This window comes from Malaclemys terrapin, chromosome 1, assembly GCF_027887155.1.
Source record: "Malaclemys terrapin pileata isolate rMalTer1 chromosome 1, rMalTer1.hap1, whole genome shotgun sequence".
Taxonomy (NCBI): Eukaryota; Metazoa; Chordata; order Testudines; family Emydidae; genus Malaclemys; species Malaclemys terrapin.
Genome location: NC_071505.1, coordinates 265,683,030 through 265,709,466, shown reverse-complemented (window position 1 = coordinate 265,709,466; position 26,437 = coordinate 265,683,030). Strand labels below are relative to the sequence as shown.

The following is a 26,437-nucleotide window of genomic DNA, read 5'->3' as shown; positions in this document are numbered from 1 at the left end:
AAATTAGAGAGTACAGAGGACAGCAACAAAAATGATAAAAGGTTTAGAAAACCTAATCTATGAGAAAGGTTTAAAAAAAAAAAAAAAACTTGGCATGTTTAGTATTGAGAAAAGAAGACTGACCGGCAACCTGATAACCTATGTTATGGGCTATTATAAAGAAGACGGTGATCAACTGTTGTCCATGTATACTAAAGGTAGGACAAGAAGTAATGGGTTTATTCTGAAGTAAGGGAGATTTAGGATAAATATTAGGATAAACTTTCTAACTATTAGAGTATTTAAACTCTGGAATAGCTTCCTAGGGAGATTGTGGAATCCCCAACATTCAAGGTTTTTAAGACCAGATTGGACAAATACCGGTCAGGGATGATCTAGGTATACTTAGTCATGCCTCAGTGCAGGGGGCTGGAATTGCTGGCTTCTCAAGGTCGCCTCCAGCCCTACATTTCTATGATTTTATGTGCTTATGTCCAACTGGCTAGGTGCCATCACATAACATTAGATGCAACATCAGGCTATGCTCTAGATGTGGTGTGTATAATGCTCATTTTCCTTATTAAATATAAACCTTATGAGTCACTGTTTGTTATTAATGTAATAATAAGGGCCTATTTATGAGAGAAATAAGGGCTGTGTAACCATGTCAAGGTGTTTGCACTTGTGTAAATCCCCACTAAACATACACCACACTGATATAAAGCAGGGTTTACATCAGCAGAGTTTACTCCAGTCATCTACTGGATAAAGTTGCACTAGTGTAACTCTCATTTTACAGTGGTACAGTGAATTTATACCAGGCATTTATCACTGTAAGTAATTTGATGCAGTTACACTAGTGCCTATTTTTCTCACATAGATAAGCCTTTAGATTCTGACTTTGTTATATTATAATACAAAAGTGACATAGTAAGACTTATATTTAATAGAGAAAACAGGACTCAAACACACTACATATATGGGGCAGTGCCTAGCCAACTGGTCTTAAGCACGTGCTTAATTTAAGCACATTTTAAGTGTTTTGCTAAATGGGGACCAAAGTTATTTGCTTTGAACCACATACCCCCGTCTGTAGCACAATCTAAAATATCACTCATGCCAGCAGACTCAATGAAGACTATTATTTCACATCCCTGGAATATTGTGAAATTTGACTTTTACAATGAAAGAAAAACCCCCACAAGATTTCACAAACTATTTAAGCACTATGCTTACAGTACACAACATCATGGCATCTAAATTATCTGTGTAGTGCACACTCGCAAAACATAAAAACTGCATGTTGGGTTTTCAGGTGTTCAATATACAAGTGCTATTTTGTTGTTCTTGTGTAGCTTACTGACCACATTGGGGCCCTTCCAGGTCAGTAACCAGATCCAGGTTACAGATGGCAGGGTTTCACGGCACAATGCATTTTCCCCTTAACCCTGCTTTATATCCCTTAACCTTCCCTACTCAGAATTGCTCCTGACTGATAGGGCACAACAGTGCCTTCATCCTTCCTTACTTTGAAACCTCACTGTGACAGAGCCCTAAAGCCTGAGGACAGTCACAGCAGCTAGGACTACTTCAGAGAGCTATCCACGTCCACAAAGTGGATTTACAAATCATTGTTCACCCTTCAGAGAGTTGGAAGAGTCAGCATCACGTTTCCAATTTGCGCCAGCCAACTGAGTAAAAAGCTAAATTTTGGATCCTCGTATCAATCTATTTCTGGGCAAATGTTCCGTTTTCTGTATGGGAATTCTGTACAAAATAACATTGTGCTTATTACTTGTAATTCAAATTATTATCTTCTTCACAGATCTGTAGAATAAGAATTTTAAATTCTACTGAAAACGTAGATGATCAAGTCAGATTTTCATAAAGCAGTGTTAAAAAAAGATTATTACGTTGAAGCGATACTGACTGGGATTAGTGTGACTCTTATGAGTGTAAACATATGTGAAAGGAGAACTCTGAAGGATGTACCTTAGTATGGCATTCACTTCTGTCATGAGACAAAATCTTTATCAAATAAGCATAGCCTGATTCCCATCAAATCCTTTGTCAGCCAGTTAAGAGAATTTCATATTTTTTAAATGCCTGCATGTTAAATTTTAAATACATATTTGCTTAAAGCATCTAGTATACCTGGGAAGGAAATGTCCCTCCTTTAGTTTACAAAATACAGGCATTTTACACAACTGCATGAACACTCCTCCCACCAGAAGATTAGAAAGTTTAAAGTGGAGGTCATGGATTCTCTCTTATAAATAATATCAAATTTCTAACTTCTCGTGTAATGCATTTTGTTTGTATCTAAACAAAAGGAAGTAACAACCTTTATACAGTTTTAAATTTGTGCTGAAAACTGACAGACAATTCGAAGTTGAGGAGGTGGGTTAATGAGGCAAAAGAAATAAATGATCTAGGAAAATTCATAAGGGGTGAAATCTTGGTCTTATTGAAGTAAGTGGAATAACCCCCCATTGACTTTGATGGGGCTAGGATTTCACTTAAATTTCTATTTTCTTTGCTTGCTTTTCTGTAAAGGAGTTAGTGCAAGGGGCTCTCAGGTATCCCAGGAATTACTAGTTTCTTCTTTCTCTGAAAGAGAAGTCACAGGGGAAGCAGAGGAAAATGGAAAGGGAAATGTTCTAGATCTCTCTCTCCTCCTCTCTCTCTAGTAGAGTGATTTATATGTTGAAACTTTAGAGAGAAAGCTAGAAAGTTGTCAAGCCATCCGATCTCCTGAAGCACTAGAATTTCCATTTATCACATGGGAAAAATGGGCTCACAAGAACAGATTCTAGAGGAGCAAGGATGAAACAGCTTCTCGGAAGTTTTCTTCTTCAAACCTCTGAGTATTGGAGATCAGATAACAGAGGAACACAGTACTAGGGAATGGACCCTTCAATGGAAGGGGATTTCAAATCCATTACTTTTCTAAATGTCTCAAGTTCTGATGTAATATTGCTGTTTTGCGGTTGAGCTGAGGCACTTAAAGGAGTGGACCTGGAGATTATTGCAATCATGAGCAGGAAAAGCTGGGAACTCAGTCAATCACACAGTGGAACATCAAAGGTTTTCTGAGAACACTGGTGACCAGCATCAAGTCATATGACTACAGTATATTCAATTTTAAACTGTCTCTCCTTCAACAAAAGGAAATCAAAATCTTCACTATGTTCTTGCACACCTACCTGCCATTCTGACAACAGCAGAGGTGCATGAGTAATTACTGGAATAAAGGGTTTGAAAGACACCCCAGTGCTGAGCTATGGCTTGAAAAAAGTAAGAACGTAAGAACAGATATACTGGGTCAGACCAATGGTCTATCTAGCCCAGTATCCTGTTTCCACCCATGGCCAATGCTAGGTGCTTCAGAGGGAATGAACAGAACAGGTAATCTGTAAGTAATCCATCCCGTTGCCCATTCCCAGCTTCTGGCAAACAGAGGATCCGGACACTACAGAGCATGGTTTTGCATCCCTGCCCATCCTGGCTAATAGCCATTGATGAATCTATCCTCCATTAACTTATCTAGTTCTTTTTTGAAACCCGTTATAGTCTTGGGCTTCACTACAATACTTCCTCTTGTTTGTTTTAAACCTGATGCCTATTAATTTTATTTGGTGACCCCTAGTTCTTGTGTTATGAGAAAGAGTGTAACATTTCCTAATCTACATACCAGTCATGATTTTATAGACCTCTATCACCTCCCCACCTTAGTCATCTCTTTTCCAAGCTGAAAAGACTATCTTATTAATCTCTCCTCCTATGGAAGCCGTTCCATACCCCTACTCATTTTTGTTGCCCTTTTCTGAACCTTTTCCAATTCCAATATATCTTTTTTGAGATGGGGCAACCACATCTGCATGCAGTATTTAAGATGCGGGCATACCATAGATTTAGAGAGACAATATGATATTTTCTGCCTTATTATCTATCCCTTTCTTAATAATGCCCAACAGTCTGTTAGATTTTTTGACTGCTGCTGCACACTGACCAGATGTTTTCCGAGAACTACCCACAATGACTCCAACATCTCTTTCTTGAGTGGTAACAGCTAATTTAGACCCCATCATTTTATATGTATAGTTGGGATTATGTTTTCCAATGTGCATTACTTTGCATTTATCAACATTGAATTTCATCTGCAATTTTGTTGCACAGTCATCCAGTTTTGAGAGATTCCTTTGAAGCTCTTTGCCATCTGTTTGGACTTAACAATCTTGAGTAGTTTTGTATCATCTGCAAATTTTGCCACTTCAGTTTCCCCCCTTTTCCAGATCATTTATGAATATGTTAAACAGTACTGGTCCCAGTACAGGCCCCTGGGGGACAGACACCACTATTTACCTCCCTCCATTCTGAAAACTGACAATTTATTCCTTCCCTTTGTTTCCTATCTTTTAACTATGTCCATGAGAGGACCTTCCCTCTTATCCCACAACAGCTTACTTTCCTTAAGAGCCTTTGGTGAGGTACTTTTTCAAAGGCTTTCTGAAAATCTAAGTACACTATATCCACTGGATCCCCCTTGTCCACATGCTTATTGTCCCCTCAAAGAACTGTGTGCTCCTTGAGTGCTCCTTTAGCATCTTGATCGTACAGTGGCCCCACAGGTTATCTAGCAGGTTTCCTGCTTCTGATGTACTTAAAAAAAATTGCTGTTACTTTTTGAGTCTTTGGCTAGCTGTTGTTCAAATTATTTTTTGGCCTTCCTCATTATATGTTTACATTTCACTTGCCAGAGTTTATGCTTCTTTCTAGTTTCTCAATAGGATTTAACTTCCACTTTTTAGAGGATGCCTTTTTCCTCTAACTGCTTCTTTTACTTTGTTGTTTAGCCACGGTGGCACTTTTTTGTTCTTCTTACTATGTTTTTTTTTATTTGAAGTATACATTTAAATTGAGCCTTTATTATGGTGTCTTTAAAAAGTTTCCATGCATCTTGCAGGGATTTCACTTTTGGTGCTGTACCTTTTAATTTCTGTTTACCTAAATTCCTCATTTTTGTGTATCATAGAATCATAGAATATCAGGGTTGGAAGGGACCTCAGGAGATCATCTAGTCCAACCTCCTGCTCAAACCAGGACCAATTCCCAACTAAATCATCCCAGCCAGGGCTTTGTCAAGCCTGACCTTAAAAACCTCTAAGGAAGGAGATTCCACCACCTTCCTAGGTGTAGTTCCCCTTTATGAAATTAAATGCTACTGTGGTAGGCTGCTTTAGTTATTCCCTCCCCCACAGGGATGTTAGATTTTATTATGTTATGGTCACTATTACTAAGCAGTTCAGCTGTATTCACCTCTTGGACCAGATCCTATACTCCACTTAGGATTAAATCAAGAATGGACTCTCTTCGGGGTTCTAAGACTAGCTACTCCAAGAAGCAGCCATTTAAGGTGTCAATAAACTATTTCTGCATCCCATCCTGATGTGACATGTAGAAGTAATTAGCATTTTTCCTCACATACTGTAGATAAATAAAACTGATTTTTTCCCCTTAGTTCTGCTTTTGTCATGTCTTTTTCTTATGGGAACTGAGTAAACCTGTAAAGAAGGGAGAGGTCAGAAACACAAACTCTAAACTTGAGCTCAGAAACTTTTAACTAAAATGTCTGCTACTAGGTAGTTAGGTCTGATCATGTTTCACTTAGTGAACTTTACATGTAGGTTACTGATTTATGGACAGTCACCATCAAAGTGTTCTGGCACTGGCACTGGTTTATTACAGACTGTTTGGGTGTGATCATTTACACGACGTCAGACGGAAATTTAAATGTCCTGGTTTTTGCTGGGTTATAGCCACACATATAGGCTAAAAAGAATCAGTGTGTGTCTATTAAACATTTGCACCATTATCGAAAAGAATTTGGATAGACCTGCAAACCAGGATTTTCAGCAGCTGACGCATACCACTTGCTTTATATTATATCTTTTATTTCTGCCTACTGGTTTCATTACAGATTATGCTCTAGCTATGTGAATAATAAGTACTCAATGCAAAAATATCTGCTGACTTCCATTTAAACCCTAAATTTAATGTACACCACCATGACATCATGCTGTGCTATGTTGGTTCATGCTAAAAACTACTCACATGAGCATTACGTGACGTGATGTACACCTCTACCCCGATATAACGTGACCCAATATAACACGAATTCGGATATAACGCAGTAAAGCAGCGCTCCGGGGGGGTGGGGCTGCACGCTCAGGCGGATCAAAGCAAGTTCAATATAGCATGGTTTCACCTATAACGTGGTAAGATTTTTTGGCTCCTGAGGACAGCATTATATCGGGGTAGAGGTGTATTATAAATGACAGGATATATCATTAATATGAAGTATATTGCTCATGGCACCCAAAAACCCAAGTACCAGATTTTTTTTGTTTTATTTTTAAATATTTTGTGGAACACAGTATTAGGTAATTAACAGATGATGTGCTACTGGGGGCCAAATACCAGTCCCCTCTGTTTGGTCTGTAAGCTGAACTGAACCACATCTGGAGACATCACATGTGAAGCCAGGCATTGGTACTACCGCTGTGCCCGCTGCCATATTCCCCAAGAGTTGATATATCTGGCTGATATTTGGGGGCTGTTTTGTACAGTGTCTATGAGTGTGGCCAAAGAGAGGAACCTGTGCTGAGGTAGGAGTGCTTTGGCCTGTAATGAGCGGAGGTCGACTCTTATGAATTCCAAGCATTGTACTACAGATGAGTTGATTTCTAGGCATTGATCTGCAGGCCCAGTTCCGTGAATAAGTCTATTGCGGTTTTGGTAACCTGGCGAGCCTCTTTGAAGAGCCGGGCTCTGAGGAGACAATTGTCCAGGTAGGGGTAGATCATGATCCCCCGGGAGTGTAAGTGAGCAGCCACTATTGAGGCAACCTTGGAGAATACTCCTGGAGCTGATGATAGCCCAAAGAGGAGTACTCTGTATTGGTAGTGGTTTTGTCCTAGGGTAAATCTGAGGAAATAGGCATCCTGAAGGTTATGGGCTGAAAACCAGTCTCCACGTTCTAATGCTGGAATAATCATTGCTAGAGTGACCATCTTGAATTTTTGACCTTTAACAAACTTGTTGAGCACTCTGAGGTCTATGGGTCTCCAACCTCCCTTTCTCTTGGGTATTAGGAAATAGCGAGAGTAAAAACCTTTGCCTCAGATGTTGACATACTGGTTCTATGGCTCCTAACCGAAGGAGGCAATCTATTTCTTGTCTCGAGTGTACTCTCTTGAGAAGGATCCCAGAAGAGGAACAGGGAAGGTGTTGTGGGCAGAGGAGGGAGGTAAAGTGGATGGAATACCCTTGTGAACAATTTCCAAAACCCATTGGTCTGATGTTATGCATTCCCAGGTGCTGCAGATCATGACGAGACAGTAGCCAAATGGGATGGAGACACTGGTCAGCTGTAGCATTTGAGGGGAGTTGTCGATTGACACCTTGATCAACATGTCACAATTGGTGTTTGGAGGTGGATGGTCTCTGAGGTTCATAAAAGTGCTGAGTCGGATATTGAGAGGTGTGTGATTGTGTTGGGGCTGTGGACTAAATTTCTGTTTTGTCCAGGTGTGTACATCACTAATGAGCAGAGAGTGGCCCTTGAACCTTCAAGGGTATGCAGAGAGGCGTCCATCTTCTCTGCAAAGTGCTTAGTGCCTTCAAAAGGAAGGTCTTTGACAGTCGACTGCACCTCTTTAGGGAAGCCCAAAAGGTGTAACCATGATGCATGTCACATAACCATCACCGTGGAGATGGACCGAGCCGCTGTATTGGCTGCATCGAGGGCAGACTGTAGCACTGTTTTGGCTACTAGCTGTCCTTCCTGGATGATAGCTTTGAACTGGTCATTCTGCGACTCTGGAAGCTGATCAATAAAGCTGTTAAGTTCTGAATAATTGACAGTCATATTTTGTCATTAAGGCTCGATAATTTGCTATTCAAAACTGCAGCATGGCCAAGGAATAGGCTTTCCTCCCGAAGAGTTCCAAGCACTTCCAAACCCTATCACAGGGGTAGATCTCATTTGGTACGGACAGCCCCAGGAGTTTACCACGTCGATGACGATGAGGTTGGGGAAGGATGGGAGAAAAGAAATTCTGTCTCCATAACCAGAACGTCATATTTTTTATTGGCCCACTTACAGATAGGCATCACCGATGTCCATAGGGACACTGCTCGAAGAACTAAAAAGGACATTGTGCACGTTAACTCCTTTTCTCAGCCACATCCCCAAAAAGGTAACCTAAGCCATCATTCTGGTGGCTCTCCCCCACATAGCCTCTCTCTCTCTGGCGGCCTTCAGGGGTTGGAGAGTGGAACAAAATTCCCCCCAAGACACTGTTTCTCCCTGTATTCTCCTTTGAACTCAGAGGAAAAACAAAGACCTTCTCCGGAGCTTAAAGGGGGAAAGAGTCAAGATTCATTATGGCAGACTCATCCATGTTCTATAAAGAGCTTAAGAAAAACATCTGATTCTCACAGGTAGGCCTGGGAAGAGAGCTGAAAGAGAGGTTTATCATCATCATCTCGGGTTCTAAATATTGTCCAAATTTGTATGCCATGGTATTCCCCCAGTGCTAACACAACCCTTTAGAATGAAAAAACTCAACACACAGGTTTGTGGTACTATAAGAACACAGTAGATCTACTAAAGTACTATGCATGATTACAATATAGTTGCCTTTGAATTTCACAGGGTAATAAATGCAGGATCTACCATGAGTTTGCGAGAGCTCTTATCAGTTTTTGAAAGTAATTTAATTAAATTATTTAACTAATTACTTTAAACAAAAATGCTGCAGGAAAAAAATGAAGTCTCTTTAGATTTGATGTATCTTCTCAGCTTAATTAACACAAGCTTTTCTTGGTTTAATTTGCACTTAATAAGCAGGAACTTTACTCAATTTGCTAATTACTACATTTTCAAGCTGTTTTCTTGAAATAGATGCCAGCCTACCACACTAGGAACCCAAATTTCCGTAGTTACCTCGAATTACATAATTGTCCAGAGCCTCTTCCATTCTTTGCAATGCTTCAGCTCTATCAGAGCCATATGTAATTAGCTAAAAACAAAGGTATTTAGTCAGCTATAAAAATTCAGTTTTAACTTCTGAAATGTAATAATTTTCTTTAAAAAAACTTCACAGATCATATGTTTAGATATTCCATTTACAGAAATCATTTTGCACATATTACTGTCTGTCTACTGGAGCACTTCCCCAAAACAAGAGAGAGGCCTCTCAACCCTCTGGCATCCAGATACAGGTTTTTTTCTTTATATGAGTTAAGCATATCTATATCTGGCTCTCTCTTCTTCTTAGAGTCACACAAAAAATTCGATTAAACATCAGGAACTCTGACTGTGAAATTTTGTATTTCTTAAGATTTTGTTTTCTTGTAAGTTTAATTCTTGGCGTTTTAAAACACTAACTATAAAGTCCTTGTAGCAATTTTACCCTTAAATAACTGGAATGTACCCTCAAACTTTAACTCCTATTTAACATTTTTTATCAGGAATTACGGCCCTCTAATTTCACAGAAAAATCAAACAAAGTTAGATTGACATGGCATAAGTCTGTGAGACTGCAGGCCGTAGTTTAAAATACCTTTAGGAATCAGAAAACATAACAAGAACAATAAAAAACAAGTAAAAGGGTGAATTAATTTCTGTGAGATCAGGAACAACAAGGAGTCTGGTGGCACCTTAAAGACTAACAGATTTATTTGGGCATAAGCTTTCGTGGGTAAAAACCTCACTTCTTCAGATGTATAGGTTTTTACCCATGAAAGCTTATGCCCAAATAAATCTGTTAGTCTTTACAGAAACAACAAGGAGTCTGGTGGCACCTTAGATACAGACTAACACGGCTACCCCCTGATACTTGACACCATGTGAGATCAGACATATTTGTAAATTTTCTTCCAGATTAAGCTTCATTTTCAATATAGCCTCTTTTCTCTCATGTTTCCTTTATGCACATCACATCCAGCAGCTTTGAAATATTGGCTCATTACTAAAAAATCTCTCATTTAAAAATTTTGTACCTAAAACTAGTATTTCATATATTAAAACGTTAAAAAAATATCAACTCACTTTTGAGATCATGGGATCATAATAAATGCTAATATCACTTCCTTCTTGTATGCCACTGTCAACACGTACCTTCAAAAAATAAAAAAGGAGCAAATATAATTTCACAGTGGAACAAAAACCAAGTTTTGACCTCAGAGGACATACATCTCATACTTTTAAACCTAACAAGTTTCATGAGAAGATAAAATATTCTTTTCACCAAGGGCTAGAAAATCCCCTCCCACTTCCCCCTTGTGGGAAAAATACCTATGAATTACTCTCCTCTTAAAAAAAAACATGAATGCAAACTGTTAGCCAAAGTCACTTTTTTCTTGTAAAATCCAGAGCAACCAGATTTGGGTTTTGATCACTCTATCAATTTATAGTGGTTTATACAACTCTAAATCTGAACTCTCAATGCAACCAATGCTGACTTAATTACTGCAATAAAATACACTTGTAATTATTCACCAACTGACACCTGGCATGAAAGATGCCCCTTGTAATTGCATCTTTTCTGAGTATGTATGTAATCACATCCCTTGTGTCCCACTATAGCCCTTCTGAGGGCTCCAGTGGGGACACAACTAAGGCTCATTCAGCAGGAACTTTGGAGCTCTGCTTATCAGCTCTATAGGAATACTAGTCTTGTAGCTTTCATGTCTGTAACACTTTCCTTTTCTGCCTCACCCTCTCGACTGTAAAACATTTTTTTTTTCTGTTGCTGCTGTACCCCTGGGTGTTTAATGTTTACACAGCTTTTTCCATGGCTTTGCTTTGTAAGGACACAGCCCCAATTAAAGCTCTGATTCCGCAACTTTCATAGGGAAAAAATAGCACAAGTTCAAAAATTTCTTTTGAAGAAACTGATTGCTGTTAACCAGCCAACAAGTCAGTTAGTATATTGCTGATTCTTGTTTTCATCTCTCAGTTTGATTTCACCAGTGAGACATTGAGGTTAGCCATATAAAACTTTTAAAATGAGCAATTTCTGGGAAATAAATATTTATTAAATTGTTGCTGTTGAACTCTGGAATCTAAAGCACTTTAGTGTTTTTTTAATCAAAGTAATTCAAGACTGATAAATGCATCCCAGTGATCTTAAGGACAGAGGAATCCAATTGAAGTTGCTGAAACCACCAGGGCTTTGATATTTTACATTGTAAAGGGGGTGGCAAGTGGGACCTAGAAACTCACTTAAATCTCCACCTGTGGGAAGGAATCTTTCTAATAAACAGCAGCTCATCTGATTGCAGCAAGGCAAAAAAAGGTCAACACAACGGCTGTTAGGCCTTTAATATTTTAATTTAAGCAATTACCAAGGGACCACATGTAGAACCTCTTGTCTAAAGAATCCACATGAGAACAGGATGATGACTTTATTATCCAAATAACCTAAAAGATATCCCAGCAGCTTTATTCTCTTTCTTCAATGACAACTACATCCTAACATGGGTTTAATGATCATTTTCTTTTTTAAACACTTTAATTGAATATTTATTAATATACACGTAATATATTTGTATTTGCAGTTCAACAGCACCTTCATTATAAGAAATCAAGATGCTTTATAAACAATTAGTTAGCCCTACAACAGAACTGTGAGGTAAATGGCATTATCATCCCCATTTTACAGATGATGAGGAAGGGCAAGGTCTCAAAGGAAATATGTAGCAGGAAATTCAGATTTCCTGATTCCCATTCTTATAACTATTAAGGCATCCTTCCTCTCTGTACAGGTACATACATACATGAATGAATACATCCATGCACAGAGATAAGAAAGAACTAGTAAGATATCTAGTCCATCCCACTGCCAGTCAAGACTGTTCCCTAGAGGCAGCATATTGCTTCTTGTACGGCACAATACATACACATATATAACATGTAGCATACCTGTGTACATATTCTAATAATACATGGCATTTATATAGCACTTTTCATGTCCAAAGCAACAAACAAATGTAAAGTAATTAATCCTCACAACATCTCTGGGAGGTATACAAATATTATCATCCCAATTTTACAATGAGAAAACATATAAAGAAAGGCCAAATTCAGATGTGAAATAAGCAGATGCAACTGTAAATAGGAGTAGGCACTGTTTATGCCAGTGCTGATTTTGGCCAAAAGAAGTTCAGCGATCGGCTGTTAGTGGAAGAACCAGGATTAGAAATCAGAACTTCCTGGCTCCCCATTACATGCTTAGTGCACTAAACAATGCTTCCACTGTATATACTGTATACACAAACTTATACGTAATGTACTTGGATATATCCACACTAATTTAATTTAAAAATTCAAATATACTGAAAAACAAGGAACTAAAAAAAGGTTCTTGAAAATTTGCTTTATAATTTCATAAAATTATGAAAAAAAGTACCTGGGGCCAGTTTGTATATAATAAAAGCTTTCATTCCTTCTAAAATTTATTCTTCATAAAATAAACAGAGAAAAGCTATATAAAAATGACAAACTGATAGCAGAAAGGAAATAATTTTACCATTTTCAATTCTCTGTTGTGCTTAGGTATATCGGGGGCTGATAACAATAGGTGATCCTGTAAACTATAGTGTGCAAAACTGGATATAACAGAAACCTTTATTTTAAAGATCCTTGCTCTAGTGTGTTTATCTTGATAGCTAATAGTAATACTTATTGTAATACTTATTAGCATTACTTTTACTTAATGTTTTTCCTTTTCTCAGTATTTAAAAAAAATACTCCAGGGATTATACAAGTCAAGATCCTTTCATAGCCCAAACAGTTCCAGTGGTGTAGTATAGTGGTGCGATTGTATATTACTATATTATAATGTTAGGTGCTCTAGGAAAAACATAGAATCATAGAAGATTAGGATTGGAAGAGACCTCAGGAGGTCATCTAGTCCAACCCCAACTAAATCATCCCAGCCAGGGCTGTGTCAAACTGGGCCTTAAAAACCTCTAATGATGGAGATTCCACCACCTCCCTAGGTAACCCATTCCAGTGCTTCACCACCCTCCTAGTGAAATAGTAGGATATTTTCCCAATATCCAACCTAGACCTCCTCCACTGCAACTTGAGACCATTGCTTCTTGTTCTGTCATCTGCCACCATGAGAACAGTCTAGCTCCATCCCCTTTGGAACCCCCACTTCAGGTAGTTGAAGGCTGCTATCAAATCCCCCCTCACTCTTCTCTTCTGCAGACTAAATAAGCCCAGTTCCCTCAGACTCTCCTCATAACCTCTGGCTCCAATCCTGCAATGAACAGTGCACTGGCACACCACTTTGCCAGCATGAAGTCCTACTAACTTATGCACCCAGAGTTCCACCCATACACAGTTCACTGCAATACTGGGGTCTAAGAGACAGACAGACCTACTCCACCCTCCTCAGACTTCAGAGCCCAAGCTCCAGCCCCAACTTCAATGTGCTGTCTTCACAGCTATTTTGAGAGCTCTAGCATAAGCCCCATTAGCCCAACTCTGTTGACTTGAGCTGGGAAGCTCACTCCCACCGACTATGTCAACATCAGCACCCTTAAAGAATGGATTGTTGATCACATTAGCGAAGAATGGCTTTGGAGCTCTTCAAATCTTAATGGCAACTGCAGTACAGTCAGTTTGTTACAACATGCAAGAGTAATAAGTTTCTACTGTCACAATCTTGATGATACTTATTTCTTTGTAGTTACCTCATTTTAAGCTTTTTTTAAAAATCGAATACTCACTAGCCCTAAAAATCATACTCTGAACTAGCAGCTGGTACATTTAAAAGTTATTACAATCTCAAACCCAGTATAGAATTCTTAGAGCATAGGAAAAACATTTCCCCAATGCCGCGTCTTCCTAACTTTCCTAGTCGCTTTTCTACTTCCCCTATCAACCCACCCATCCACACACCCGTACCTCCTTTAATTTGAAAAACAACCAAACTAATTTAAAATCACATTTGTAAGATGCCATGACTGAGACCTTCTATGCCAAATTTTAGCTCAGAGCAAATTTTTTACAGACAACTTATTATCTTTTGAAAACAGGAATTTATAAAAGAAATGGTGAAGCACCAATAGCTTCAATATAATATCCAAATTCTTCAGTCAAATCAATTTTATTCTTAATTATGTGACATCCTCAGAAGACAAATTAATCTCCAGTACTGCACATTTTCTGCTGCTACAGAGGAACAGACCAAAAATATGGTTTGCTAAATAAAAATAGAACAGCTTTTTTTTAATAAGACAACGAGAGTAAACAGAAAGAAAACAGCCCAGCTACTCTGTATGAGATCCTCAAACCATTTCTCTGAAGCCTCCAGCATAATTAAAATTTCTTTCTTCAGTACCACGATGGGCCACGTGAAGCTATCAGCCGTCTCCCACCCTTCATTTTCAATTCACCTCTCCCCCTAAGCACAACTCCCAGCCCGCCCTGTCTACCTGACAAGTGACAGCCCAATCTGATTAAATGCTTGCAAGGGAGGGGACTTGTGGGCCTCCATGACAGGCCAAAAGTGATCACCATGGAGATACATAATTACAGCTGTCAACGCGTCTACTGTCCTGCTGGCATCAATTTGATTGCTCCCAGCAATAATGATAGACAAAGCTTGGTGTGCACTCTCCTGCACCCAATCACTTTATCTGTTCCGTGGTCCATTTAGCTGACATGCAACATTCACACAAGCAAATAACAGCAGTAAGCAGAACATTTAAGGCATTTTAATTGTTTTTTCTTTCTATGGATGGCTCACAAGCGCAAATGTTATTACATAAAACTCCTGCTGCAACATTAATTGAAGAAAGATTTGGTGGGACAAAGACTGTAGGGGGTATAGTTTGTCCATTATCACTTGTACTTTCAACAGGTCTCACGTTTGGAAAATTGCAAATTGCAAAAACTTGCAAGGGCAAAATGTTTGACATCCTGTTAGCTATTACAACATGGTAAAAATGTCTAACAACCACTAGAGTAATCATTATAAATTCTTATTAAATACACTCTTTGTTTCATTAAAAAAAATGTTTAGATACATCCCATGATGTATGTTTTCTTATCTTCTATTTAACGTTACATAATGCCTGTTAAATCTTTACAATTTTTTCTTCTGCTTTCAGGCTTTGAACACAGCATGAAGCCTTGAAGCCCAGAAAGGGTCAGGTCCCTTTAGAAAGCATATGGGCAAAAACAATTTAAGAAGTGAAATAAATCATATATCCAATAACATCTCCAAATTTAGGATTCCTCCTGTAATCTTTCACTATTTTCCATGCAAGTAATCACACTGAATAATCATATTCACAGATGGTATAGTCTTGTCCTTCCACCAGCTGACACAGTGGATTTATTACTTATTACTTTGATTATACAAAAAGGAGATGTCCCTGTTCTTTTATTGGAGCAAAAAACTGTTAAGCAGCCACTCTGCATAGTTAGACTATGTTTAATAATCACTTTTCTTCAATTGTAACAAACGGCATTTGCTTTTTAAAGGCTGCGAATTTGAATAGCAGTCCAGCTTCTCTTTGGAGTATTCAGTCCTTTTCAGTTAAAGAGTTAATTCAACATCTGATTATGCTATTTGCTCTACAGCATATTTTTATTTGAGGCTTGTTTGAAAGGATTAAACAGAACAAAACTTTATAGCTTTATAGTCCAATTTGGTTAGTACTGTATTTTTTATCTTATCTTAAATTAGCACAAATAATAGTATTAACCACCTTTAACAAATGATAGAAACTAAGGGCCTGATTGTCAGAGGGACTAAGCACCTGTGAAGATCTGAAGTTCTCAGCACCTACAAAAATCAGAGCCCAGGTCACTTACATTGGACACATGTAGTGGTTCTTGGTATTGAGACAATCTACCAATAGATGGCAGACCGAAAGATTTGTAGGGATCCTGAAATGAAGGTAAAACATGAGAAAGCATTAATTTAGAGACATTACATACAGGAAACAAGGTTAAGTAGTTGCAAAATTAACAGCTTCTACCACTTCTATTTTGATTAACATTCTGTTTCCGGAATTACTTATTGTTGGGCCATTTTCCCTTTTTCCACTGAAGAATTGGAACATTTATTAAAACCTCATCTTTCTGAAATGCAATTATTAAAGCAGAAAAGAGTATTTCTTCCCAGTCTTTATAGTATCAACTCCTCAGCCATCTTCAAGCTTTGGTATTTTGGGGCAGGGCGGGAGGGAGGGATGACATAAAAGAAGTTTTTCAAAGGCAAAATTGGTAGTTAGGAGCTGAACTCCCTTTGACTTTCCATGTGAATTGGGTCCTTTGTGCCTTTAAAAATCTCGCACATAAAACTACTTACAAACTTATCAGTACAGCAAATTCTGTGGTGAACAGAACAACATAGACACGGTGAAACAGGATTCTGTTGTTCAAACTCCTTTAATATTCATAGATGGTTGAGCAAAAATTCTGAATACCAACCACCTTACTAAAGCCATACTAATACTCAATGCACACTTCGTATCATTCAAATCACAAATACATTTATTCTTCATCCAAATAGTCATATACATCCTGGAATGAGCAGAACAAGCAACAAACTACTGTGTCATGAAAAATAAAGAAAGGGGGACAAGAGAAATTAAGATGTCTTGGGCAATAAAAGCATCAATAGTCAAATGGGAAAAAACATACCAAGATGCTGATTTTATTTTATTTTTTGGTAAAGATTGCCTAGAGTATTAACATTCTTAAAACAAAATGAAGACCGCTGAATATCATTCATTCAATAGACAAGTCTAAATTTCCAAATATCAAAAACAATGCTAATAACACATTAACTTACAATAGCAGTCTCAGTCGTGCTTAAAAAGAGAATTTTTTTAATTCAGGATTTTTTTTTTTTTTTTTTTTGCTGTTACTATGAAGAGTCATAATGTAACTGTGCACTTATGGTTTTGAAATTCACTTTCCAAATTGGCCATATAAAGCAAATGTAGCTACAGAAGAGCAAACATCCTTCCTGAACTATTAACAAATGCCTCAGTACCATTAAAAGTTTGGCAACTTACAAAATTTTAGCCAAATATTTAATTCAAAAGGTTTAAGAAAAATGTGGAGGTGAGCCAACCTGAAGTACTGGTTAATAATTCAGAAGAAAATGAAATACAGCCCAATCATCATATTAAATTTAGGCTGAAAATATGCCGTGAACTTCCTTTGAAATTATTATTGGCTACTTGCAGGAGATACATTTTTAGAAGAACCTATGTGGCAATAATTTTGGTCTCAGGCTATTCTTTTGAATTACAACATAAAAATCCACATAAAACTTTTTTTAATCAGTTGTGTTACATACAGTAAATCACAAATCTCAAATTATAAACCTTGACTTCACCTTGGTGCCTATCTACACCTGGGTATTAGTGCTCCACATACAGCCTCCCACCCCTTACCACTTATTTTACCTCAGCATAAACTCGACATTCAACCGCCCAGCCGTTGATGGGAATATCAGCTTGTTTGTGCCTGAGAGGGTAACCCTTAGCAACACGGATCATTTCTTGGACTAGGTCCAGGCCAGTAATGCATTCTGTGATGGGATGTTCAACCTGCAAGGTCAAGAACTGACAGTCAGTAGGTAACAAAAACAACCAAAAAACCCTATCATAAACAAATACAGATAAACAACGATATCACCAGCCAAAAATGGGAAAAGGGTTAATTTCCAACTCTGGGCTTTCTTCACCAAACCAAACTGAAGAGACAAGCAAAACCAAAAGAAAAAACAAACAAGAATCCCATACACACAACAGTAACCATCTTCTTTTGAAAAAAACCTAAATAAAATAAATAAGCAATTTGTAAATACAATAACTAAGCACAAGGAGTAAAAGCAAAACTACAAAAAAATATGGAAGTATGTTTTATTTTTTACAACATAATGGTATTTGTTGCAGATGTGTTAGTTTCTTGTTTGTTTGGAAGTATAAAGGAGGAGGACTCATTTTTAATCTAGCAATGTAATGTATTTTAACTGAAATCCTCAAAGTAGCTGATAATCAACCCATTCTGCTACACTTAACATGGCATGTACAGGAGCAGCTTACGATTTTCCATAGAGCTAGTCTACCCTAAATCTCACCCATTCGCCTGCTTTCACTAACCTGTCCTGACAAGCAACCAGATTAGCGTAATCTTACATCAGCGCAGTGTAGCAGAAATGAGCAGATGGATCCTTCAGTTTTTTTCCCTCCAGACTTATCTGTGTAGTGCTTAGCAGGCACAATAGCTGGGCTGGACCAGTCGAGTCACTCTGCTCTCTCAGCAAATTGCTGCTAACGGCTTTGGATGATGCTGTCATGGGAATACCCATCATTCACACTAAAGCTGGGTCGGACTGGGTGCGTGTGCAAACTTACGCGCACGCACACACACGTGGTTTTTTATGTGGTTGTAAACTGAAAATGTTTATTAACTTACAGCAATCTCTAACGATTGTGGAAAAGTTGTGAAATGAAAGCACCCAAAGAAGATGGGTTATGGTCCTACTATGTAGACACAAACAAAGACACATACTATATTAGCATGTGATACACACAATGAGAGCATTAGAACGTCCCAAGTAAAAACTATGACAGAACTGCCATTTTTATTACAAAATGTTTTTGTTCTAGGGGTCAAATATCTTAAGAAAATGCACTTCACAATGAGATGTCATATTATATACATTTTATGACACAGGAAAAGGTCAATGAACAAACTAGTTGTCTTCCTTACTTCAAGTACACTAATTGAAGGAAAACAGTTAATCATTATAATAATCTTGTGGTTTATCAGAGCAAGAAGATGCACTGGTCTTTAAAAAAAAAATTGCTTTATAAAAATAAACAGATGGCACCCATAATTAGCCCTGTGTGTGTTGTGAGTGTTTTTATAGTTTCAACAACATTTTAAGACATTTTGACATAATTTTAATGACAAATCATCACTGAAATAAGCACCTATTCTTTGAAGTATAAACATGGTATTGAAATGGGGATCTGATTATGCAGTTTAAGAACATACCTTTGGGATTCAATCTTGATTTTACCTAGCACATGATACTCTCTACTATGTCACGCTTAATAAACCTATTTGGAGTTTTTGGGAAACAATTCAGCAGCCACCTCGCGGTGTTACACTGCAGCACTTAATTTTTTATTAAAACAAAGTTTTAATAGAAAGTTACTTATATATCAATTATTTGGTCAAGAAACTTGTTCTCACAGTTAGGATTTTAATTAAAAAATTACCTTTAACTTTAGAACATTTTCAGAATTTTAATACTGGGGGAAAAAATGTAACATTTCTCTAAAGAAGACATTTTTATTATTTAGCCTCATCATTTTTCTTGGATTACACTTGGCATTCCAGGCACAATAGCGTCATTGTGGTTTTCAGCTTTATTGTTGATGATCAAAATAGGATGGAATGTTTCTGGAAAGAGAAATATTTTTGTTGTTTGTTTCTTAAGACTCACAAACATTTATTTAATCTACTCTACAATAAGACTCTTTGACTTAGTCAATATTATCTTGTTGCTTCAAAAGACTCCCTTTGTATTTGAAGAAAATGGTATTAAGAAAATATGGCAAGCAAGCTTTTTTATATACATATTCCATTGGAACTACTCTAGACACTATTTTATTAGTAATTTCTAGTCACACATTTTGTTAACACTCGCATTGTTAAATCTCCAAAATATAATCCATAAAATGGGGTGGAAACGAGCTGAATATTTTAAATTGAATTTTTTAATTAAATATCTCAGTGGCATGAAACAGTCAGCTAAGAAACCTTCATTTTTTTTTTCTTTGCAATTCATTTTTTGAATATTTTAGCAATATGCAGAGCATGAAGCCTATAGTCCAAAAGAGTAAAACTGTTCTATCCTATTCAAACTATGGCCCTGATCCTGCAACACACTCCACGAGGATGCAAGGATCCACACACATAGAGCTCATGTACAGGATCTGAACCCAAGAGTCTAATCCCATAGATCTTTCTGAGGGATAAAGACTGTAGAATTGGCCCCCTAAAAGGAAACTGTAGTAAGAGGAGGCCCTGAGAGATAAACCTTGGTATCAGAGGCCTGGTATGAGGCCTAAGGCCTGAACTAAAGTAATGGTCAAGACTTTGCTAACATAAAGCAAAGTTAAGCTGTGAGCCAGAGGCAGGCCCTGCTCACAGAAGCTGGCAAGGAAAGGGCTGATGCTGCAGAAAGAGACATACCTAAAAGGTACTGGACACCAGATATCAGAACAAACACTCTACTGGAACATTCCACAGATAACATGGAACAGGCCGACCCATCCCAATGACAGGGGCAAAAGGGTAAAACGATGGATAGAGTTGTTTTGATCGAACCAACATGTACAAGGTGCGAGGTGGCACCTTACTACATGAAGGGGTTGTACCTTAATACGTCAGGAGTGATGTGTAACTTGTTTGTACCCGTGTATAAAAATGTATCCCTGGGGTGGTGTCTTTGTCCAGCCACGGGAGCAGTGGAAAGTCCCGCCACTGAGCTGGGTCCTTGCCAAGAGGCACTTTCTCGTAGTATGCCCCGTAGACTAAATAATCTGCGGGGAACTGCAATTGTGTCCGAGATCGCAATAAACCTGGCCGAGGTGCCTTTGTACCTTACTAGACTCTGTGGTTATTGGGGTTCTCATCGGGTTTGCTGTGTCAGCTATCTGCGCAGAGCTGGGGCAGCACATAGAGGGAACACATGCACGCAGCCGTAAAAAAGCAAGAATTTTGCAACTCCTGTCTCTGGCAGTGAGATGGCTCAGACAGCATGTTGGCATGCTGGCCAAACAAGTAACAGAAAAAACAGGCGAAGTAGAAGAAGTAACCCGGGCAGTCGAGCATTGGAAAGCCCAAGCTCTGTTAGCAGAGCAACAGGCGGTCCAAACTCATGATATGCTCGAGCAAGTAAAGCAGGAAAATAAAAAATTGGAAACAGCTGTAGAAAACCTGCAGAAGCAAAAAGTGCCGTCCCCTGTTATAAATATTGGTAGTAAACAGCAGGCTTCAGGTAGCTACCCTGTGCCTGAAGAATGGGGACAGAAGTGGAAAAATGTGGTCCTAGTAAAATTAAAAGATGAAACAGGGTCCACTGCATTGCAACCACTACCTTATGATAAAAGCCAGGTTCCAGTTAAATTTAAACTGAGACCTAGACTGGTGCCTGTCAGAACGGAACAAGTAAGTGCACAGAAGGAAAGAGTAGCACATAATACTTTCGCAGAATTGGTAAATCAGATGAAGGAAAATATGGAACAGTTCACAGAGCACATTAGGAGACAGGAGCTGCGACTCGATCGCAGGGGAGTAAATAAAAAAGCATTTCAAAGTAAAAAAACAAAATTAAGTGGGTTAACACCTAGAATTGATGCATTAACACATGGAGTTGCCCAAAACCAGTTAACTGCAGCAAAAAAGGGCACTCCCACCATCCATCTGGCAAGCACACAAAAGCAACAGACATTAGGGGAACAAATTCAGGTTTTACAAGAGCAGGTAACTACCCCCATTCTCCTCTCAAAGCCAGGATAAAAAACAGGGGCGTGGTTCCTAACTGTGCAGGTTCCCAACTGCTTTGACCCACGAAACCACACTCCGCGCTCATATCTGAAAATAGAGCCTTCTTTCTCAAATATTTTTACATACCGGTTAAGTTTTGTCCTTTATATGCTTTCTTAGTTTGCTAAACTTGCTGCTGCTGCCTGTACTTTCAAATATCTTAATAGAGTTAATCTCTCTTGGCTCAGGTCTCGCTACCTTCCTAGGTTGCTGTTCACCCTCCCCTTTCCCCCAGCCTCTCCTCAATTCTGCTCTCTCTCTTTGTTTTAAAAGGTAAAAGTTATAGTTTTTACAGAAACCTCCAAAAGATAAAGCAATTGAAAACAGAATAAAACAAGAAACAAAAAGAAAACAAGGTAAAAACTTTACTTTAAATAAATCCAGTAAATTAAGTATTTTAACCCTTCAGGAATGCAACAGCTGGAATTATTCCTAACTTTCTTGAAGATATGGTTGCCAAGCAACAGAAATGCACACTCTGCTTCTAATCCTAACCACTCACTAATATTTGAAACATGGGCTTTTCTTTTTTCCATATAGCAGAGTTTTAAAATAATGTTAAATATAAAGTAATGCAAAATTCCTTGTTACCAAATTAATACAATACATTTAGCAAATAGTACTATATTTTTTTACCAATTTATGTTACAAGTTTTAAATAAGGAAATAATTTGGTTATTCAAATGTTTAACCCTTTTTATTTTTATTTTTTTTTTTGCCTTACTTTGTATAGTTATAAATAGAATTTCATATAAAAATATTAGTAATGCACTTCAAATGAAAATGAATGTCTATACAACAATTGCAAAAGTATAGCTTGTGTTATAAAAGGCTTGGTCCCTATTACATTGTTTACAATGTAATAAGAACAAACTAAGTTAAACTGTGTATTAAGTTTGAGTTACTGAAAACAAAAACAAAAAACAAACAAAAATCCTTTATTATGTTAACTAACTAGCTGTTTAAGTTGCATCCCACAGACCAAAGACACCAAAAAATATCACACCCTGAAGACACCAGATGATTTCAGTATACAGTGAAGAAACCCCCAAGCATCAAGAACAGAAAAATGAAGTGCTTTATAAATAAGAGACTGGTTAAATACACCTCTATCTACCCATATATGGACAATTAAGTTAACAATCAGCTAAAAAACACTAGCTGGACCAGGATAATCCATCATTTAATTTCAACTTGGTTACTATGTAAAAACAACTGTATTATTGCTGTACTACTGTATTATCATTGTACTGCTGTATTATTGCTGTATTGTATTATTGCTGTACAACATGTACAATGTGCATAACCTTGCTAAACTGTTTAACCAACACACAGGTAAAAATCAACAAACGAATGACAGCAAACAACGTGAAGGCGAAGAAAAAACAAAGTGGTAAACAAACAAAAAGTTACATAGTATCTACAAATTGGGTAAACAAATTGCCTGTTAGTACCAGTCATAATTTGGGACAGTGACACTGCATCCTAACTGCATCCTATCCCTTGCATCTGAAGAAGTGAGGTTCTTACCCATGAAAGCTTATGCTCCCAGTACTTCTGTTAGTCTCAAAGGTGCCACAGGACCCTCTGTTGCTGCATCCTAACTGAGGCACATGTTATTCAAAACAATCTTGTTCAGTGTCTGGGTACCAATACTACATCCTGACACAGCACTATTTGATAAATTGGTTACTGTCCATTCAGTAGGTTATCTGGAAGACAGCATCCATAAGAAACAACTGGATCTATGTCAACTACTGGTGTATCGCAGAGCCGTGCAATCAATGGAACAGAGAAGCTAGCCACTTCTATTTCCTGCCCAGTGAAACTAACCAGAGGGTGACAACTAGCAGTAAGGGTAACCTATAACATGAATGGACAGTACTGGGAAGTAATTAATTATAATATATTTATATATAAAGGCCTCAGTGGTAGTGTCACTACTCCAAATTTCTGTTTTACTTCTTATATACATAGCACTGTGGGACACACTATCACAATCCCTATCCCAATATTTCAAAACACTCAGCCTACTACTACTAATGATGAGACAGGTGATAACTGGAATTGCCCTAACAGGAGTGTGTTTCTACCGGTGTTACCAAACTAAAAGGACCAGAGTACAACACCAAACTGGAAAAACATAGTTATGCTTGGATATAAGGTGGTGTCATATGTACACATACATACTATACATATACGCCCATACACACTACAAATATATATGCCATATCCATATAATTCATATATATTAATTATTTGGGAGTGCCTCTAAGGCTCAATCATAATACTACATTCCTCAGTCATGGTCCCGGGCCTAACATTCCCAGGCCCACCATAAGGGACTAAAAAATAATTGGATAATAAAATCTGCCTATCAGTCGTACGTGGAAATGTGCAGACTAAAAAGACAGATGAGGCATGGATGTATGGATGGTAAAATGAGGTAACCACATAACAGTGTTTAGCCCACTGGGTTATCTTTAGTCCATGCATTATGCTTTTCCGGGACGATGGGTAAACATCCTCCCCGTAAAAAGACAAAAAGTGGGGGAATGTAGTAAGAGGAGGCCCTGAGAGATAAACCTTGGTATCTGAGGCCTGGTATGAGGCCTAAGGCCTGAACTAAAGTAATGGTCAAGACTTTGCTAAAATAAAGCAAAGTTAAGCTGTGAGCCAGAGGCAGGCCCTGCTCACAGAAGCTGGCAAGGAAAGGGCTGATGCTGCAAAAAGAGACATACCTAAAAGGTACTGGACACCAGATATCAGAACAAACACTATACTGGAACAGTCCACAGATAACATGGAACAGGCCGACCCATCCCAATGACAGGGGCAAAAGGGTAAAATGATGGATAGAGTTGTTTTGATCGAACCAACATGTACAAGGTGCGAGGCGGCACCTTACTACGTGAAGGGGTTGCACCTTAATACGTCAGGAGTGATGTGTAACTTGTTTGTACCCGTGTATAAAAATGTATCCCTGGGGTGGTGTCTTTGTCCGGCCACGGGGGCAGTGGAAAGTCCCGCCACTAAGCCAGGTCCTTGCCAAGAGGCACTTTCTCGTAGTATGCCCCGTAGACTAAGTAATCTGCGGGGAACTGCAATTGTGTCTGAGATCGCAATAAACCTGGCCGAGGTGCCTTTGTACCTTACTAGACTCTGTGGTTATTGGGGGTTCTCGTCGGGTTTGCTGTGTCAGCTATCTGCGCAGAGCTGGGGCAGCACATAGAGGGAACACGTGCACGCAGCCGAGTGATATCAACAGGAGAAAGCAGAAGCACCACACCGGTAGCATCTGACAACAGAAACCAATATATCTTTTTTCCTCAAATAATGGAAAGATTGTGATTATTTCACGAATAATATTTTTTTTGTACATGGTGGTCTTGGATTTATTTCCCCCTCCCCGCCCCTCTCCACACTACACTCCTTGTGTCGGTGGTGCGCATACTAACCAGGGTGCTTGCACTGATTTAATGGACAGTGTCAGGGCATTGTGGGACAGCTTCTAAAAGGCAGCAATAGTGATGTAAGCAACACAATGTCTAAACTGACACTGCATCGACCTAATTACACTGACTTAAGCAGTAAGCCTCTCGCAGAGGTGGAGTTACTAAATCAGTGTAGTAGGCGAGTTACATCAGTGGAAGCTACTTTCTGTCGACCTACTTGGTAGGGTAGACCAGGCCTATGCTTCAATTTGTCTCCCCGTGATGATAGCTCTCCATTGCACCCACGTAGTAATACCAGCTCCCTGAGTGGTGCTGAGCCATGGTCAACACACTGAGGTCAATGCAGCGCAAATATAGACACTACATTACCTATATTTACCCTAGCAGTTCTCCAGCAGCTTTCCCACAATACCCAACATTGACTGCTCTGGTCACAATTGTGAAGTCCTCTGCCCTGGGGTCAGAGAGACCAGAAGCCCCACCCCTGCCTTTTAAAACCCTGTGAATTTTTGAAATGTCTTTTTCAGAGTGTCCATGTAGCAGCTCTCCATTGTAGTGTGCAACTGCCCCGCTGACCATGCCGGCTATGCACTCCAGACGCACTCTGGCCTAGAGTACACAGGAGATATTAGAGCTCCTGGACCTGTGGGGAGAAGAGACTGTACAGGCATAGCAATGGAACAGCCATAGAAATGTGGACAACTACAAAATTGCACGGGGATGCACAAGAAGTACCATAGGGTCAGCAGCAGTGCTGCATAAAAACAAATGAACTGCAGCAGGCATGTCACAAGACCAGGGAGCCCAACAGTCAATCCAGTGATGAATCGCAGACCTGCCACTTTTACAAAAAGAGGTGCATGCCACACTTAACGGAGATCTCCACCACCACGCTACCAAGGAGCCCAAGTCACAGGTCCCTGACAAGAGCAGTGAAGATGAGGTGATGATAATGGTGGTGGAGGATAGGGGACATACGACTGGTTGGGGTCCAGCTATGCTGCAAGCCAGAAGCTGTTTTGAGACTCCACCACAGTCCAGTCAGAAGTGTGATATCGGCTAAAAATCACCACTGCCTGTGGAGAGTGGTGTCAGTATCCAGTGCCATTGCCCTAAACTCAGTTCCATGCAACCTAGCAATTCCCTCACCCCTGGCAGGCCATACTCAACATGGCTGAAGTTGCAAGTAGCACCCTGCATATGCACTCGGAACTAAGGCAAGAGTGTCAATAAGGGAGCCAAAGAAGGGAGTTCTGAATCGTAACTTTAGCTTTCCATTGCGACTACACTGACAGTGGTACCTCTGTGTTTTATCTGTAGCTGCTGCAGT

The 26,437-nt window shown here is 38.8% G+C and overlaps 1 protein-coding gene across 1 annotated transcript in view; it reads right to left on the bottom strand.

The window, feature by feature from the left end:
- Positions 1-26,437, bottom strand: part of PCCA (propionyl-CoA carboxylase subunit alpha) — a 393,662-nt gene that overhangs the window by 193,731 nt on the left and 173,494 nt on the right. The window contains exons 13-16 of the mRNA XM_054012780.1: positions 17,491-17,634; positions 15,884-15,958; positions 10,097-10,165; positions 8,990-9,065 (exon numbers count right to left, since the gene is read on the bottom strand). Coding sequence (XP_053868755.1) covers positions 8,990-9,065; positions 10,097-10,165; positions 15,884-15,958; positions 17,491-17,634 — 364 coding nt within the window. The remainder of the gene's footprint in view (positions 1-8,989; positions 9,066-10,096; positions 10,166-15,883; positions 15,959-17,490; positions 17,635-26,437) is intronic.